The sequence below is a fragment of the Vespa velutina genome, chromosome 10, assembly GCF_912470025.1.
Source record: "Vespa velutina chromosome 10, iVesVel2.1, whole genome shotgun sequence".
Taxonomy (NCBI): Eukaryota; Metazoa; Arthropoda; class Insecta; order Hymenoptera; family Vespidae; genus Vespa; species Vespa velutina.
Window position 1 is genome coordinate 748750 of NC_062197.1, and position 19516 is coordinate 768265.

General features: G+C 33.7%; 1 protein-coding gene across 9 annotated transcripts in view; it reads left to right on the forward strand.

Annotated features, from left to right (window-relative positions):
* Positions 1–18189, forward strand: part of LOC124952013 (PRL-1 phosphatase-like) — a 74668-nt gene extending 56479 nt beyond the window's left edge. For 2 of the 9 annotated variants that reach the window (XM_047501274.1, XM_047501272.1), the window contains exon 16: positions 15448–15715. Coding sequence is in view for 6 of the 9 variants with exons in the window: in XM_047501276.1 (XP_047357232.1) it covers positions 16475–16591; positions 16737–16868; positions 16999–17165; positions 17262–17373 (528 nt within the window). In the remaining 3 variants the exon portion in view is untranslated. Of the gene's footprint in view, positions 1–3552; positions 3807–5259; positions 5406–15447; positions 15843–15997; positions 16592–16736; positions 16869–16998; positions 17179–17261 lie in introns of those variants that run through there. The other 7 variants (XM_047501277.1, XM_047501279.1, XM_047501278.1 and 4 more) reach the window with 7 other exon arrangements.
* The last annotated feature ends 1327 nt before the right edge of the window (positions 18190–19516 follow it).

Sequence of the window (19516 nt, forward strand, 5' to 3'; positions counted from 1 at the left end):
ATTTTAACGATACTCGAGCCCACTCTTTTCCAGCTCGACGAGTTTTTGGTCCAAGATGTGTAATTTCCCATGCATATATCTTTTTCCTTTTTTTCTTTTTTCTTTTTTTTTCTTTTCTTTTTTCCTTTTTTTTCTCTCTCTTTCTCTCTATTCCTCCTTTCCTCCATCTTTCATTAATAAAAAAATCAATCGTCCTAGAAACATCACTTAAACCATTCCATGACGAGAGAATGTTTCGTCATTGCTGGTAGAACGAAATAACGATTGAAATTCATAAGAATAGAGTTTCGCTCGTTTAATCTATTCATCTTATATTATTATAAATATGTACGTATGTATGTAGTAGATACGTAGGACGAAGAATGTAAAAATCGTGCAATTTGGTTTTTTCTTATTTTTTTTTTGTTTTTATTTATTTATTTTTTTTTTTTTTTTTTTTTTTTTTTTTTTTTTTTTTCCTTGTATATTCAAAACTTGCAGCATAACATAAGGAATACACAGTATGTCACTAAACGAAAGGAATTCTGTTAAGATTCCAGAGGAAATCGTAAATTGTAGAGTAGAAATGAACTTTGGTCAAGCGTAGTAGATTGTACGAAGGTAATCTCCTTTTCTCAGACTGAAACGAGCTGGGAGAATGAGAACGAATATCTGACAGACGAGATGAGAGATCCGACGAGATTAAATCTGCCGTTAGTTTATTTTAATCTCACTTTTTATAACGCACAGGTCGACCAATTCGATCGCTAATCCTAAAAAAAATTTTAGATTTTGCTCCTTGTTCCTCGTGGATACACTGAGAACTGTCGCTTAAAAAAAACAAAAAAAAAAAAAAAATAAAAGAAAAAAAAAAGAAAAAGATAAAGAAGAAAAGAACGCGAAGAATACGTCCGAAATACTTGTCTTAAAAGCAAAAACGATCGTATCTAGAGAAGATTAACTGGGAAAACACGGAACGTAATAATTTACAATTAATTCAAATCTCCTCGCAATGCATAAATCGATAAGAATACGACTGAAATTCGTCCGTTGTTCCGTAATATTCCGAAATATTTGTGCAACAAATTGTCGAGCCATTCTCGAAATATCAAATTTGTCATAGCTGTACATACAATACGATCGTACAATCACAATTCATGAAACATTTTTATTGAATTGGCATTTGATAGATTACCGTTATACGAAGGAAAGAAACCCACACACACACACACACACACAGACGGAGAATCGTTTCAATGACTTTTAGAAATATATTTTTTTAACTTTCTCCAATTAGACTTTCAAAGACGAATAAATAAAAATGATCGAAATTATTTGAAGATAAATATTTAAAAATAAAATGTTCTAAACGAACAAAGAAATAGATATAATTTACGACTTTTACTTATCAGGTATAAAAGTAAATCTAAATTTAGTTGGCTCTTCAAAGTTTTTACAAATGGATTATTGAAGATAATTGTAAGTAGGTACATATTTACGTTTGTTTTCCGACAAAGCTTAATTATTTTCGTTCGCGCGATATAATAGTGTTCAGATAAAAAATTAAAAGTTTTCTAAATGTTTTTATTATCCCTATACTTCTATAGTGTCATATAAATATAAAATATATTTGTAGTACATGGATCCATGTAAGATCCATGTAAGACCCATGTAAGAATGGATTATCCATGGGAAAGAATTTTGAAAATTGTTTATGAATGAAAACGCTTAGTTGAGATATTATTACAAAGGGACACGTTTTCTCTATTATTTCTTCGTTCTTTGAAAATCTGCAAGCGGATGCTTCTCGAAAGTTATAGTAGCGTTGACATTTGTGGAAAATGTATATTTTGTAAATGCACCGACCGACCACAGGTGTATTATACCTGGTATATTCGTACCGAAAACGTGACTAATCTTCAAACTATGCCGGGTTATACATTTCTACGTGAATATGTATATGCAGATACGTATATGTATCCAAGTACATACGTTCTCTCATTCTCTCGTTATACGAAGGAAAGCTTGTATATATATATATATATATATATATATATATATATTTCCGCGGCTATAAATTTATCCCGGTTATAACATTGTTCCCGCGAATCCGCAGAATGACCGAATCAAGGAGGAGCCAGCGGTTGATCTATTAACCCTGACACTTTATCCCCTTTGGACGCGTTTTCGGTCAAACTTGGCATTAAACGAATACTAGTTTCGTTCGGTTCGTCTATATCCCGGGTAAACGACCTCTAAAAAAAAAAAAGAAAAAAAAAAGAAACATTAATTAACGGCAGTTGACCTAACACTTGGCACAAAACCCCAAAGTATCGTAGATATATGTAATTAAAATTTTCGCTTATTATCTAATCAAAAAAGATGTGTACGTATCCGTGTATACAGTTCTTTTTTCTTTGGCTCTTCTTTGAATTGCGAAATTATTAACTCTTCCTTCGTTCCTCTACGTCAGAAAAAAAAAGTGTACCTTTCCCGTGTCATATTTCTTGAACATCCAGTATATTCATATATACATATATACGTGTTCACTTTGAATCTCATTGGAATCGTTGACTCATTCAAAATGTGACGCATCGAGTATCGTTTTACTTTAACGTGTTAAAAAATATCATAATTCACACGATCACGTAAAACAATACCGAATTTGAATAAAATTAATCCCTGCATAATAAGAACATCTCATATGATAAAATCGAAATAAAAAGATATATAAATAGATGGATAAGTAAATATGGAGATTTTACATGGGATGAAGTTAATGAAGGTGGAAGGTAGGTGGTAGGTTGGTAGGTAGTAGTTAGAGAGGGGAGGAGGAGGAGGAGTTAAAACATCATACACTTGTTCGTACTCGAGCATTGTTTGTATCGGTCGGTAGGGTCAGCCGTGACGTCACGAGGAACAACGTAGCAACTCGGATTCCGATTGGTGGCCGTAGTCTCTGAGCGGCTCGCGCGTCATGGTCGTTGAGTGTGACTCCCGACAGAGTGAGCGGCAGTGCTCGGATAGCAGTGGGGGAAGATGTACGGCGCGAGATCTACGTACGCTGCTTCTTTTTAACAGAGAGACTTAGCTAGTACGTACGTGTACGTTGACTGTGAGAGAGTGTTCAGAAGTAATAGTGCCGTGTAAAGAGAGAAAGAGGGTGTTGGAGCTGTCTCGACGCCGTTCTATTTTCGTCGGCGCGCCACTGCTGGCCCAGATTCAACGCGACCGTCACGAGAGAAAGAAAGAGAGAGCGAGAGAGAGAGAGAGAGAGAGAGAGAGAGACAGAACGAGCAAACAAGTTATCTTCTTCTCTCTTTACGGAAAAAGAGTGAAAGAGTCGAGCGAAACAATCGAATATATATATATATATATACATATATATATATATATATATATCTTTCTCTCTCATAGCGAAAAAGAAAATCGCGCATACCGAAACTCCCCGATCGACCAATCACCGGTGACCGCAGCCGTTCTCAGTGCCTCATAATCTTTCGTCCAGTACGGATCGTTCTCATTCTCTCGTGAGTCTTCCCTCCGTGCGTTTAGTTGTATATATATATATATATATATATATACATATATATACATTTCTTTTTTTTCATTTCCTTACTTTTCTTTGATCGTGTTCTAACATCGTCGATTGCCATCGATATATTGAATCATCGTTTACATAGTTCTTCGGTGAATTTTGTGTTCCACAAACCTCGCGTTATCGTCAACGAAACGAGGACCAAACGTGAAATAGGCAGCCTAGTCCTGGAAGATATTTGGATGAGAGCGTCTCGAACGCTCCTAGAATGTGACTACGAAGTGATGCTGTAAGTGAATCTTCTCCAGAAATTGGTTATTTTAATCTGCTTCTTCTTTTTTTTTTTTTTTTTTTTTTTTTTTTTAATTATTCTTTTTCTTATTATTCATTTCTTTTCTCTCTCTCTCTCTCTCCTTTTTTTCGTCTTTTTTTTTTTTTGAAAATAATGCGATAATAAAATTAAGAGAAGAGAGAAAAAGAGAGAGAGAGAGAGAGAGAGAGAGAGAGACAGGAAAAGGAAGCTATAATTTTGAAGAAAAGATAAGGAGTATTATTCGCGCGCACACGTGCGTGTTAAATCCGGACTTCCGATATTTTCTATGTGTTCGGAGTGAGTGCATAAGGATTTGAGTGTATCATGTGTGTGTTTTAGTTTCTTTCCATACAGTTATTATCATTGAACAATATCGACAAAGTATGTATCTTTCTTAAACCTGGTATAATCTTCGTTTAGAAGAAAATATATGGGGTATATGATTGTAGAAAGTAAGATAAAGAGTAAGAGAAAGAAAAAAGAAAAAAAAAAAAAAGAATGAGAGAAAGCGAGAGACCTTAACTCCTCTCAATTTCGAACAAATGTCACTTTGAGGTTAACCGTTGTTTCTTTCGCTTTTGTAAATTTTGAGTTTTCGTTTTGTTAAAAAAAAAAAAAAAAAAAAAAAGAAAAAAAAAATTCTCGACAATTATTGTAATAATAGATCCAATGTCCTCGATTAAAAAATAAAATTTGTTTATAACATCATCATTGAGTTATAAGTCGAAGGTTTTAATTAATCAATTAACCTTGTCGCGTTAAATATACTTTAAAATTATAAATAGAGCAAAAACTTTGGGAGGCGGAGGTACGGGTCAATGATTTCGTTTTATAAAGACGTATCCCTCTGTGTTAAGCTCGTATATACTCGTAAGCCATGACATTTGAACCCTTCTTCTTTCGGGTATGGGCGCCACTCTGGCAGAAGTCTGAAGTTGGTCGGTAACGATTCTCGTCGCGCGGCTAAATTCAATTTGATTTATTACTTTCTTTTTTTTTCCTTTTTTTTTTTTTACAAAAAATGTGTCCATTACTTTCTAACGGTTTTGAGACGGGAAGTTTTTTTTTTCTTTTCTTTTCTTTTTTTTTTTTTTTTTCCTTATTCGAAATATTTTTCCTCTTTAAAATTTCGTACAAATACATGTGAAACATTATGTCGAGTTATAAGCGGGATCGTTTTTATTTTTTGTTACTTAAAGAAGAAATAAAGTTAAGAATTAAAGGGAAATTAAAAAAAAAAAAAAGATAAAAAAAAATACTAGTGAAGAGAATATGGAGATAGAACGATACGGTTGCCATTCGTGGCGCCAGACCTAGTCACGTGGCGCGTTTGCGTTTCGATTCTCTCTCTCTTTCTTTCTCTCTCTCTCTCTCTCTCTCTCTCTCTCTCTCTCTCTCTCTCTCTCTCTCTCTCTCGATATCCGTATTTCATACCGCGAGTCCATCGCGCAAGATCATACGAAGATCGAGAGCGCACCTTCCTTCTTTGACATTGGTGAACGCTTTGGCACGCGGATATCATCTTTATCCTCCACTCTTTGTTCTTACAACTGTGGCTGAAATATTTTTGAACGAGTATGTAAAGATCTGATTTTTTATCTCTTTTCCAACGTGCAACGCATTTTCATTTTCTTCGATCTTTTGCTTTTCTCTCTCTCTCTCTCTCTCTCTCTCTCTCTCTTTTTCTCTCTCTCTCTCTCTCTCTCTGTCTCTCTTTCTCTCGTAATTTTTTTTCCTTTCCTTAACTCGTTTTGTCCAATTCCAATATGAAACTGCGAGATAGTCTTAATCGTCGATGTTAAAATGTTTCGTCGAAAGAAAAAACTTAGTACATTCTCTTACATACATTTTGATTCTTCATTACATTTGATTTCCAATCTTATGTAATTTAACGAGTACTTTATACGGAAATAGTTAGTTGTAATACGTCGTGGTGCACTCGCGTGAGTGACATTTCGATAAAAGAACGTCGCAGTTGACGTTCCTTGAATAGCAAACAGAATTTTTCCGGTGTTCTTTAAAAAAAATAATCGCTAAGAACTTAGTTTATTATATTGTTTTTCCTGTAATTTATCGGCAAACGTCATTTTAATGTATTTTTCTTTTATTGTTTGTTTCTTTTTTTTTCTTTTTTTTTTTTTTTTTTTTTTTTTTCTTTTTTTTTTTTATTTATTTTTTTTTTTTCATTTTTTTTCATATTTTTATTTCTTTTAATTTTTTCAATATGCAAAAGACTGATGTTTTTAATAAATTAAATGATACGATCAACACAATGGTAAAATATATAGGAGGATGATGTTTGTTGGTAACATCTACTCGGTCAACATACATACATAAATGTTTATCCGATTCTGTTTTCATAACATCAAACGGATTAACCAGTGTGGTCGTTCCTATCGAATTACACACTCTGACGACAAACGAGTATTTCTCCAACGTGAACATTATAATTCGTTATTGAAATTAAAATTAGCTTCAATTTACATTAAAATTTTGTTCTCTTTTTATGATTTATTTATTTAATTATTTATTTATTTATTTATTTATTTTCTTCTTCTTCTTCTTTTCTTTTCTCAAAGTAATTTTTTTTCTCTTGAAAAATACTTAATACTCATCGAGGAAACAAATTATACGGATTGCATGTGTTAAGGAAGGGAAAAAAAAAAAAGAAAAATTTAGAATAACATAACTTGTCTACTATTTACAAAAGGTATATTTTTTCTTTATTTTTTTTTTTCTTTTTCTTTTCATTTTTTTTTCTTTTTTTTTCTTTTTTTTTTTTCTTTTTTTTTTTTTTAAGCTTTCCGCAATGAAATAAGAAGGAACGAATTTAGTACCGTGGAAAAGCTTTAAGTATCCGACTGGCATACTCGAGCTAATAACAGTGAATAAAGTAGGAACACGCTAGCTGCTCGTTAAGAAGCTTATGTAATATTATTCAGACTATTATCGCGTTATGTGAAGAACTTGGAAGGATTTCATTAGGGCGCACGGACTGATTATGAGGACTAATAATGATGACGACAGATTCGTGAAAAATCAAAAAAGTCTGTAAAAATGTATAATCGTCGGATTCTTTCGATCGTTGAATGCGTTTTCAAGCGTATTACGAGAATGAATTTGAATGAAAAGAAAGGAGGGTGTGGGAAGAAAGAAAAAAAGAAAGAAAGAAAGAAAGAAAGAAAGAAAAAAAAAAGTAGCTCATGAAAATAATCGCATAATATCGTGTCTCTCTAAGAACGTACACGACTTTCGACGGTACATCTTTTTCATGCGCCTTGCACGTTCGTTCTCCTCTTTTATGGGCCGTCAACTTTCCCGCGTCACCGCAGTGAACTAAATTCCACGTGATAACTTTATTCGAACGGAGGTATGATCTTAACATAGCCAGTTTGTCTACAACCGATTCAACGGCGTTGGAAGTTTGTGACATCGATTCCATTAAATCATAGACACGTCAAATATAACGAATATATAAATGAGTTGTTACATCTTTTCATTAATTATCTACAATCGATCAGTCGCATGATTTTCTATCGACGTAGTAAGAAACAAAGTCACCTGCTCCGCGATGCTTTCTTTATTTTTAATACCTAGTCTCTTGAACGCGTGACTAGTAGGAATATCGAGAGGAGAAGAAGAAGAAGAAGAGAAGAAGAAGAAGAAGAAGAAGAAGAAGAAGAGGAAGAAATAGTTTTATTTATATTTTTGGATCATGATCCACGCGATAAAAAAAGGATAGATAGATAGATAGATAAATAGATAGGTAAGTGTGTAGGTAGGTAGATAGATAGATACATATTTGATCAACATAATATTCGTTTTTGTCAATTAACTGATGACTTTTTAATAATTATCATAATTCAATGTTAAACGAAAATTGTATACTAATCGAACCCGATTAATTCTCATAAATTTGAAAACTTGAGGAAAGAAAAAGAAATTCTTCTCGAATCATCATATTTGATCCTTACTTCGAGTCGACTTATGTCAGAAGAGAAATCCACTCGCGATACCAAGGTCTCGTTCATTAGACACCCAAGTCGAACACCTTGAGCATGCACCTGCGAGTGCTATATGAAAGCGAGTAAAGTGAGAGGAGAGGAAAGAGGAGAAGGGGAGTGAGAGACATTATAAGAACGTATCTCGAGAAACGATCGACCTTGTCGGGAGTACGCTCAAAAGAACAACAATACCCTCGTGAAGCTTGTTAACGGAAGGACCGATCATGATATATTAAATGATCCTTTAAAATTCTCGTCGATCTAAATTCTAAATTTTATCATTTGTTACAAAATTCTTCGTTGTATCTTCTTTTGATTTGCCGAACAATTTTATTGTATTTATTCGCACGCGCATAAATGTTTTGAAATCAATTCTCCTGCAAGTACATCGCATCATTGAAAATGATTTTAAATGAATAGATAGACGTTGAAAATATATTAGAATTTATACATTTCTCTCGATTTTGATCGACGATGAGATATTTTATTATAAACATTAATGATGAACGAGCATTTAAATTTCTCCATAAATCATTTAAATTCTGGATTCTCTTTCTCTCCCTCCCCCTCTCACTCTCTCTCTCTCTCTCTCTCTCTCTCTCTCGGTAGTTTTGTCGAACATGTTACGTTTGCACGTAACTCGAGCTACGAGAGTATGTAACTAGTCCTTGAGTTACGTGTTGAAGTTCGAGTTACGTGTTTATACGATGTAAATTATGATGTACGCTTCCCTTTACTTTAACGTATACCGTATTGATAATAATGAAAATATGATATTAATTGTAAATTATATCTATTTAAAAAAAAAAAAAAAAAAAAAAAAAAAGAAAAAAAAAATAGAAAAAAAATAAAAATAAAAATAAAAAAAGAAAAAAGAAAAGAAAAAAGAGAAGCCATTTTCGATTTCGAATGTAATAACGCGTTGACGTATCGTTGTCGTAAACTTATCGGTTACCACGGGTACTGCAGAGATTAATTCGACGACACTGACGCCGTACAAGGACAAATCCGTTTCACGCGCTTTATATAGAAAACTTGCGGGCGATAAAAAGAGTATGAGAGAGAGAGAGAGAGAGAGAAGGGGGAGAGAGGAAGGAAAAAAGAGAGACAAGAAGAATGTATTAACCCCCTCGATGCGATAAAATCGATGCATCTTTTTCATTTCCATCCGTTCGGAACAGTTCATTTCGTAGCGGAAGTATTCGAACGATGGATTGAGAAAGGACGCTTCTACGGAACGCGGATATTTTGACGAATGTGCTAAACTTTGAAAATCATGCCAAGTGTCGTGTCAAATAATACTTTGCAACTATAGAGATCGTTGTTTGCACGACAACAACGTACAAATATGGACGTGTTGTGTTAAAACGTGATCTTAAAAAAAAGAAAAAAAAAAGAAAAAAAAAAAAAAAGGAGAAGTAAAAGAAAATAGAAAAATCACTCTCGTCCGACTTTCGCAATCGATAATCATCAATAGTATTTATTTTGGCACGTATAAATTGAACGAAAATAACAATGAACAACAATTAATCTTAATAACTTGGTAAAATTTCCACTAACGTTTACCACGAAAAATTGTCCGTGTTTTATCTAAGAAAACATGTATATTGAATGTACATGAGAATTATTAAATAAAAAGGATGGACAACGTGCCATGTATGTAAACTTTTCGCATGATCGCGTAATATTTTTATTTATCCGTTTTATTCTTTTATTATTCTTCTTATTTCATTCTTTCGAAGAACAACAAATCAAGCTAATAATTTAACTTCATCGAAAGCTATTTATTGATTTTTACTCTATCGTGTGCTCGACGTTAAGACGAATAATAAAGTCAATAAAAGTATTCGCGTTCGTCGTTTTAGCTCGGTTGAAGAATGCAAAGGTAATAAATCTAACTTGACTTTTGTAAATCTTGTTAAGAATCGTGCGACGAATAAAATGACAAAAATGAATTAACATGGTGGAGCTCCTTCGTACGACGAAGAACTTTTGCACGAAGCAATTTTCTTTCTCCTTTTCTTTTTATTTTTCCTTCTTTTAAACATTTCTTTCACGAGACGATCAAACGGGAAGACACACGCACGCGATTTCTTTTCTCTTATTTCATTTTCTTCTTCTTTTTTCTCTCCCTTTCATTTTCATTTTCATTTTAATTTCTCGATGCACTCGTTCTCACGCTTCGATGCAACGAAAACGAGGTTTTTTTTCTTCGTATGCTATTGGAATATCTCGTGTTCTCACATTGTTCAGTCGCAAAAGGTTTACTCGTAAAATTGCTCTAAACATTTTAACTCGATTCTCCATGCCATTTCTACTTTGTTACCAACGTCCGATTTATAACTGTTTAGAGTTAAACGCTCCCTCGGCGTAATACTCTTCGATAAATCTTTTACGACGTGATATCGACCTTCGACCCCCCGATGGTTTTCTTATAACCGATCGTATTGTTATTCGAGAGAATGGGCGTGAATCGTTAATCGTATTCTCACGTGTTAATAATAAACTTTCAATCGTGAAATTCTCTCATCCCGACTATTATTCCCTTCGATATGGCCTACGAATTTTTACGTTTTTTTCATTGGTTAGAGTATAGCTTAATTACAGCATCGTGGAATGTCGCAAGATCATAGACCAACTGCATTTGGCGTGCGTCTCTCTCGGCGGCCTTGAGATTTATAGTTTCCAAAAGAGAGAGAGAGGGAGAGAATATCAAAAGTTGACTAGGAGAAGACGCGTAATAAATCAATTACATCGAACAGAAGGATGCCACTCTATATACTATTTAACTTCACGTAAATAAAATCTTTTGTTTACTATTCATTCTACTTTCTCTTTCGTGTATGTGTATTCGTACACACTTTATCCGACCTTCGTGACATCGTGCGATTTCATAAGGAAAAAAAGAAAAATAAAATAAACCAACAAAAATTTGCAGAGAATTGTCTGATAAAATTGTCGTGAGAGTCAAGGTCATTGATCGACATCGATCAAAATACTTCCGATCATTTAGCGTGTATATGTATATATATATATATATATATATATATATATAGACGATCATTTCGATTCGATTTTAAAAAGTGAATACATATTTGCTTTGAATTTCTGCACGTTGCCTCTTCGATAAGATATCATTCAATGTTTTTCTTCTTCGTTCGAAAAGAAATTACTCTTCATACAGTTATCCTATATCGTTCCTTTCATTGTTTATTATTATCCTCTATGCCTTTACTTTCTTCACCTTTTGCAACGGCGATTGGTATTTTAACAACGTGTGGGTGGGTGGTGTATCGGATACGCATCGTTGCCCAGCGTAACAATTTTAAATCGACGCGATTCTTTCGTTATCATTCTCGATACGAATAAAAGACAAAGCTGCGAGAAAATTACAATCGTGTCTCACTATTTCATCTAGATTTGTTACAAAATTTAAATAATTTTTATTTTTATTAATTAAATATTCGAATGAACGACGAGAGGATCGTTTATAATAAATATTTCTCTTCCGTAGAAATTTATGATCTTACGATATCATAAGAAAAGAAAAAAAGATGAATGAAAGAATATGTCGACTTTGATTTTTCTTTCGTTTTACAATTCTCTTTAAATAATTAAAGAATAGAACGAATCTCATTTTGTTTTTTGAGCTAAATCGAACTTAGAATACGTAGCTCGTCGCACGAGACGACAGGTGGCATTTCTAGCATGGCAATTTAAAAGCGGATTAATTTTAAAGCGATATGATAAAAGTGTGGGCGGCATGCGTATGCATCGACTAACGCGAGAAATAAATTTTCTTTAGAATTTTCTTCCCAGTTGGCAAGCCATCGTCGTCGTAATTGAAAGAACGAGAATAAGAACGCGATTGTTTCGCGTTTGTTTCTATAGAATTGTACGAGCCCAAAATTTATCGTTTTTAATTGACGATTCTAATTCATTGTAAAAGTTCAATGCATTTTTAATGCGATTGGTTATGGTATGGTCTGACGTACGTCGACCAAACGCGGCGTTAATGAATCTTCATTGTCTTGGACTACACATACACATTCTCTCTCTTTCTCTCTCTCGCTCTCTCTCTCTCTCTCGTTCGTCTTTCTGTCTCGTTAAAGGGTTTCTTTATAAGAAAGGCAATCAACTTGGCGGCGACCCACGAGTCGAGTCTCTCTTCGCCTTTTGCAGTCTTCTAGACGAGCTGTTTTTATCGACCTTCTACGTTTAACGTCGTAATATTTATACGATATCTGTAATTAATCGTATGAAATAGTAATTATTCATCTTATGTATATCTTTATCGAAATATTATTTACATGTCGTAACATTGTTATATTATTTTGTAATAATTTACATTACTATCGTTAAGAAAATAATCTATATTTTATCGAAATATTTCAAAGTATTGTAACATTATTACACATAATATTTATTCTCGTATATATAATTATACGTTACTATTAATAGAAAGTAAAGTAATTTTCTTTTAAAAGATAAAATGCAACGTGATTATGAAAGATGTTAATGCGTTTCGAACGAAATGTGAAACAGATTCGAAGAGTCTTCGTAGAAACGATCGTTGCAACATACTTTACCTCTACTATCTTTCAAGATGCATCGAACATTGAAAGATTTACACGTGTAAAGGTCTTATTACCCCACACATTTTATTTGCCACGCAATCGAGAGAGAACAAGAGAGAGAAAGAAAGAGAGAAAGAGAGAGAGAGAGAGAGAGAGATCCATCTCCTTCGATCGATAATTGATTCTGTCTATTACACGTGTACTCTTCTCTTATATCTTCGATGGAGTATTTAACGTGTTCATCATATGCACGTGTTTGTATGTTAGGTGTGTACCTATATATATATATATATATATATATATATATATATATATATATATATATATATATATATATATATATATATACATGTATGTAAGTGTTTCTCTTGTCTGTCTCTTTCTCTTTTTCTCTCTCTCTTTTTCTGTGTGTACTTTCAACGCGTTTATCTTTGGACAGGGATACCCAAACAAAAATACATCGATGCGCATACTTAGAGCATTACCTCATACATCGATATATATCTCGTCGGTATATATTATATATATATATATATATATATATGTCGATGGCGAAACGAGAAAAAAAAACTAGAAAAAATTCGATAGAAAAGGTCGATAGAGAAAAAAAATGTATCTTTAACATTTTACGTATGTATGTATATATCTCGATTTTGATTTCTCTCTCTCTCTCTCTCTCTCTCTCTCTCTCTCTCTCTCTCTCTCTCTCTCCATCTTTACGTTTCTAGAACTAGATTTAATCGAGGGAAAGGTGATATACAGTTAGGAAAATACATTTTGTTGAAATCAAAATCCTACTCGAGATTTAAATAGACAATGGCGACAAGAAAAGGATGGATGAATTGGATGGATGGATGGATGGTTGCTTGCTTAGATGGATGGATGGATGTTCCTGTGCGAGACGGCGTCGCGTCTGTGAAATTTAATAAAATCACGATTCCAGGGAGAATAGAAAATAGGGGAGAAGTCGAGAAGAGAGGGGAACAAAAAAGAAAAAGGGAGAAAAAAAAAGTAGGAGAAGTGATTTGCTCCTCGAACGCAACGAGTGTGATGTGTGTCGATAATGGGGACGAGCGATGGCAACTTACGCTGCGTATACGTTTTCGCTCACGTTTAAACGGGTTGAACCTGAAGTAGGTTTCTAGGTTGATCTCAGTGAATCTTTTTTTCTCTTCTGGATCGTTTTTAAAGAGCGTTACGCTGCCACGCTTGAAGGAACGTACGTACCCGTGGCCCTTCCCCGTGATCTTTCTTTTTTCTTTTTATTTTCTTTCTTTCTCTCTATTTTTTTCTTTTTCTTTTTCTTTCTCTCTTTTTCCACGTCGATGAAATTTCGACGGAACTCGATAGCGTTCATTTGGGGCACGTGTGCTAAAGAATTTAAAGCGATATTATATAATAATAATAATAATAATAATAATAATAATAATAGTATATAAGAGAAAAGAGAGAGAGAGAGCGAAAAGTGGAGAGATGAACTTCGATCACGAAATTTCTTTCATTGGTTCAACGAGATAAGGTCGATCCCTTTTAACTCGGCAAATTGAAGATGATTCGCAAAAATGTTTCGGCTAATTCTCTCTTAAATGATCTTTTAAAGGATCGTAATATTATCCCTCGTATTATATTCGATGTTGCGAATAACAAAGAAAAAAGAAATAAAAAAAAAAAAAAAAAAAATAAGAAAAACAAAACAAAAAAAATTGCTCTTCAATTAACAATGTCTACTATTACATTTCCGATAATGTACAATTTCATCGTAAATTTGTGATATCACCGGTCAATGTTTATCGCACAGAAAAACATAAAATAAACGTTTTCGTACGAGATATGAATTTTCGCTTGTCCTTGGGAAAAGATTCCTGCGACGAAAAAGCTATTTCCATTGGTGGCATCCAGCACATGCCAATTATTTTGGTTATTCCGATTCGTTCGAAGCAACTGACCGACAATTTACTCCTCCTCGATCCTCCTCACTGTTTTTTTTCTATCTCTCTCTCTCTCTCTCTCTGTGGTTATCCATCTTTCTCTCTCTCTGTCTCTCTCTCTCTCCTTCTGTTCATCTTTTTCTTATTCGTTCTTAGGATCGATGCGTATTTTCTTTTTCTCTATCTTGTTGTCCGGTTTCGCTTCTATGTAGGTTTGACGTCGTCTCGTCGTCTCGTCGTCGTCGTCGTCGTTGTCATAGTCGTAGTCATAGTCGTTGTGTTACGTAAATAGAGATTTCGCAAAGACTTTATGACCGAAAGAACGTGCAACGAACGTTTCTTCGACGGATACAAGATCGATGTCTAATATTTGTTCGTCTAGTCGACGACGACGAAATCAAATTTATAAGTAGCTGCTTCCAAGATGAATATTTCGGGTCGATCAATGTCAACCCCGAAGCAAAGATTCCTCTCTTCGTCTCAGCTTCCCTTCCACGATTTTACTGTTGCAATAGTTCTCATTAAATGACAGATATGATAAATGAATACCACTTGATAATAATCGAACGTTTTAATGATCGTTTCGCGAATAATTTATTTCGATCAATAGCGTTAAACTTTGTTGTTTTATTTTATCAATTTAATTGATCCTATGTACCCTTACCAGTTTGATTTCGAGTAATATTGACCTAGACATTCCTATCGACGATCATTGGGCCACAAAGAGGTAGAAGAAGCCAGAGGGTTAAACAACGGAAGCCAGGACGAGACACTATCTCTCGACCGTGTACATGCTCTCTGGCTAAATCCTCTATTTTCTTTGGCACAAGCGCCAAAACTTTAACTTGGACGTTGGTAAAGTAACGAGGGCCCAAAGTTAAAAGGGTAACCTCGGTGCTTTTAACCGTGTTACTTTTTAAGGGATCGAACGATTCATCTCTCGAGTCGTTCGCAAAAATTGAATCTCATATACGAAAAGAGAAAATATAATTTCTTTCTTTCTCTTTATATCTAAGAGTTCACGTTGGAATAAATTTTCGATAGAAAATTATTTTCTATTTGATTCGTCGTCCATTGAATGTAAATATTTTTTTTGTTTCTGTTACAGTTTCCTAGTGAGTGCATCCTCACATACATGGAGTTTCAGCTGGATAGCGCAGAGTACTGCCAGGCTCAACACAAATAGAGAGATACGTCCAAGCATCGTGATAACACCTACCATCAGGTATCGTTGAAGCGTGGAGCGAAGGAAAGAGAGTGAGAGAGAGAGAGAGTGAGAGAGAGAGAGAGAGAGAGAGAGAGAGAGAGACATCGTGGGAAGATCAAAGCATCAGAAATATTTGGATCATCATCGGGGAGAGTGTTGTTAGAGAAAAGAAAATCAGCTAGTCATCACGCAAGACGTAGAAGAATTTAATAGAAACAATTGTTAATTTACATTAATAAATGCAAACGCCATAGTCACCGATCGCGCCTGATCCAGGAGCACTTATTGCCAAATAGGTAAAATAATATATAAAATATTGATGTATTTATCGAAATTTTAATCTCTCAATCAGATTGTATTATTAAACACGGTATATATTTGATTTTGTAATTATCGTATGATCGTCTATTAATGTTTTTTTTTCTTTTTCCCTCTGTTTTCTTTTTTTCAGATTATCTTCCGAATAGTAGTCGAAGAGATCCCAGGTGGGAATAAATCGCATATCAACACCGCCTAATGTAACGTAGTCCTCACCCCCCTTCGGCGAAATTCGCGCTCAGCTACCCTTCCCAAGATCTACATGTAAACCCACTGTTCTGTCCTCTGTAAAAAATTAACAAAGTATTCGATTAGTTAAATGAAAAAACAACTTTATAAGACTGACATCTATGGGCTAAGTTGTCAAATTCAGCCCAGCTTCGCATAGTGTGGCACATTTGCAAAAGATTCGACAAAAAGAGAAACAAACAAACAAACAAACAAACAAACAAACAAAAAAGAAGAATCGTAAATTTGAGCGTCGTATAAAGTCACCCAGGCGAGAAAAGATAAAAAAGAAAAAAAAGAAAAATAAGGAAATCCTTTTAAAAGTTATTTCACAAAAAGAGAGAAGGAAAAAGATATAAAACACTTGTAGCTGTAAGAGGAAATGAGCAACATGAGGGTAAAGGATATCAGGCCGGCGCCCGCCGAGATTGAATACAAAAACATGAAGTTCCTCATTACTGATCGGCCCAATGATCAGACCATTCATACTTTTATTCAAGTGAGAGTCAATTTATATGTGTTAATTAATTAAAATGAACGATATAATGAGAAGAATAATAAAAACGACTTTTTTTTCTTTTTTTTTTTTTTCTTTTTTTTTTTTTTTTTTTTTTTTTTTTTTTTTTTTTTTTTTTTCTCTATAGGAACTGAAAAAGCACAATGTGAAAGAAGTAGTGAGAGTCTGTGAACCAACGTACAAAGTTGAAGAACTTAAGACAGAAGGGATCAATGTCATAGATTTGGTATTTGACGACGGGACGTTTCCACCAAATGAGGTCATTAAATCGATATGATAATAAATATATATTTATTTGCTTATTTATTTATATTTATGAATATTTGATCGTTATTAACAAAAAAAAAAAAAAAAAAAAAAAAAAAAACAAAACAAAATTATAATTGCAGGTAGTCGATGAATGGTTCGAGCTACTAAAAAATCGATTCCGTGAAACACCTGATGCTTGCGTAGCGGTACACTGTGTCGCAGGGCTCGGTAGAGCGCCCGTATTAGTTGCTCTTGCTCTCATCGAATTGGGTCTCAAATACGAGGACGCTGTTGCTCTGATTAGAGAGTACGATCTCCAAGTTATTATCAAATTAAATATCTTATAAAATTCGAATGAATCGTCTAACCTATCGTTGGAATATTTTTTTGTTTCTCTTTTTAGAAAAAGGCGAGGCGCTATAAACGCAAAGCAACTGGCCTACCTTGAAAAGTATCGTCCCAAGTCTCGATTGAAGCTCAAAAATGGACAGAAAAATTCTTGCTGCATCCAATAAATAAATAAATAAAATAAAGTAAAATAAAAAAAAAAAAAAAAGAAGAAAAGAAATAATCTTTTAAAATGAACTTACTAATTCACATAATTGGTATACCTAATTGTATGGGTTTCCGCGCCTGATAACAAGTGACATTGTACACGACTCTGTCAAATGGCCTACCAGTGGAAATGCAACCAAACAATGAATCATTGCCAATGGCGATGTTTGTACCATCCCACGTGTCTAAAATAAGCAATCGAGAGTGTAATTCAGGTGCTTTAAATCGTGGCACTTTTCATTTACGAAAGTTGTATATTTATTTTTGATACTTAACCCATATTGAATTCCATAGGACAAAATAAGCGTTTATATTGTAAGAACTGTACCTCTAACACTAAAGAACGAGTATTACCGAATGCTGAAATACATTTGCACCGCTTGTCAAATTTCAAATCGCATTAAATTGTATATTATATGAAATATATGTCAGAGATATTTTCTTTTGCTTTCTATATCTTCGGAATATCTATCGATCTATTTTGTTAGAGAGTTCTGGAGGCCAATCCACAGACTTACATAGTAGTACAACATCACGTTAGACGATCGATGAAATATTTTAGCATGCGATAATATTGTGTGCTTATCTTTTAACCGATCGATCTCTGATGAACATGGTTCCTTTCGCGTTGAGATTATGCAAAGCTGTGAAATGCAGCTTCCAGAGGAATTTAGTGCAATACGAATGGCGCATAAGATTTTTTCGAGATAAATAAAGCATAGCACCGTGTATATATCTGTTTAATATTAAACAAACAAAACAAAAAAAAAAAAAAAGAAATCATTTGACTCAACTTGCTTCAATGGGGAAAGAAAATATTCACAAGATTTTTTCTTTTTTTTTTTTCTCTCTCTCTCTCTTTTTTTCTTTTCTTTTTTTTTTTTTTTTTTTTTTTTTTTTTTTGTTTAAGGAAAAATAAAGTATCGCACTTTGCAAACACGAGATGATGAATCATAAAACTGATTTGTTTAATAAAAAGAGAGTCTTCTCTTCTACGATATTAATAATGAAATAATCATGTATTATTAAAGAAAAACGCATAAGGCATATATCGACAAGGTGTGGTACTTGCGCTAACGGTATTGTTTCCACCTTATTTGACTTACACGAGAAAAGATCATGAAAAGCGAGCTAACTTGCTGCAGTAAATTCTAAAAAGCGATCACACTTTATTCTTATAACGAGTACTTAAATTTATCTCGATATTAAAAAAAAAAAAAAAAATAAAAAAATAAAAAAATAAAAAAAAGGTAAAAAGAAGAAAGAAAGGAAGGAAGAAAGAAAGATGTTTATAGCTGTAAAATATAAAATGTTTGAAGCTAATAAAGCGCGATTCTTGCAATATATTTTGCGAAGCTGTAAAGACGCAATGTTCCCATGTACGTACTTTAATGTACCCATCACCATTGTGGAGAAAATGCCTAATTTGTACAATATATAATGTAAGAGAGAGGATATCTCGACCGTTCGTGAACACTAGATTATATAATTACGGTAATTAATAACAAGAGACATTGCGTTGCATTTCCAATGGAATGCCTAATTGGTGGGTGTTCTTAAATCTTATTGGACTTGGAATCTGCGTTAACTTGAACGGCAAATATTGTGAAACCAATGCGAAGTATTTCATCCAAAGCTGTATATCACTTATCGTAGCGCAACGACAATTTTATCAAAACTTTTACAACAGTCTACGTTCGACAAATTTTAGAAATCATATATGCGTTAAGTATAAACATTTTTCTAATTCTTAAAGAAAACTTGATAGAATTGTCGATGTCACTACACGCCACACTAAACTGTGTTCAAAAGATTAGAAAAATTTCACTCCTAAAATAATAATGAATGTAATAATTAGATCATTTCATTAGTCCGTCGATCAGTCGCGAATGTACATCCTTTTTAAAAATAACTCGTCCTATATTCGCCTTATTGCTCGTTCCATGCTTAAACTACCAATAAGTTAACTTACGACCATTGGCACTTTTGTCATTGGCCGTTTTTATAAGTTCTCGTTCATAAACGACTGCTAAAGTTGCCTGTTAATCTTTAAAAATAAATAAAAATTTTGTAATTGTTTTTTGCATCCAAGTATGCATGCAG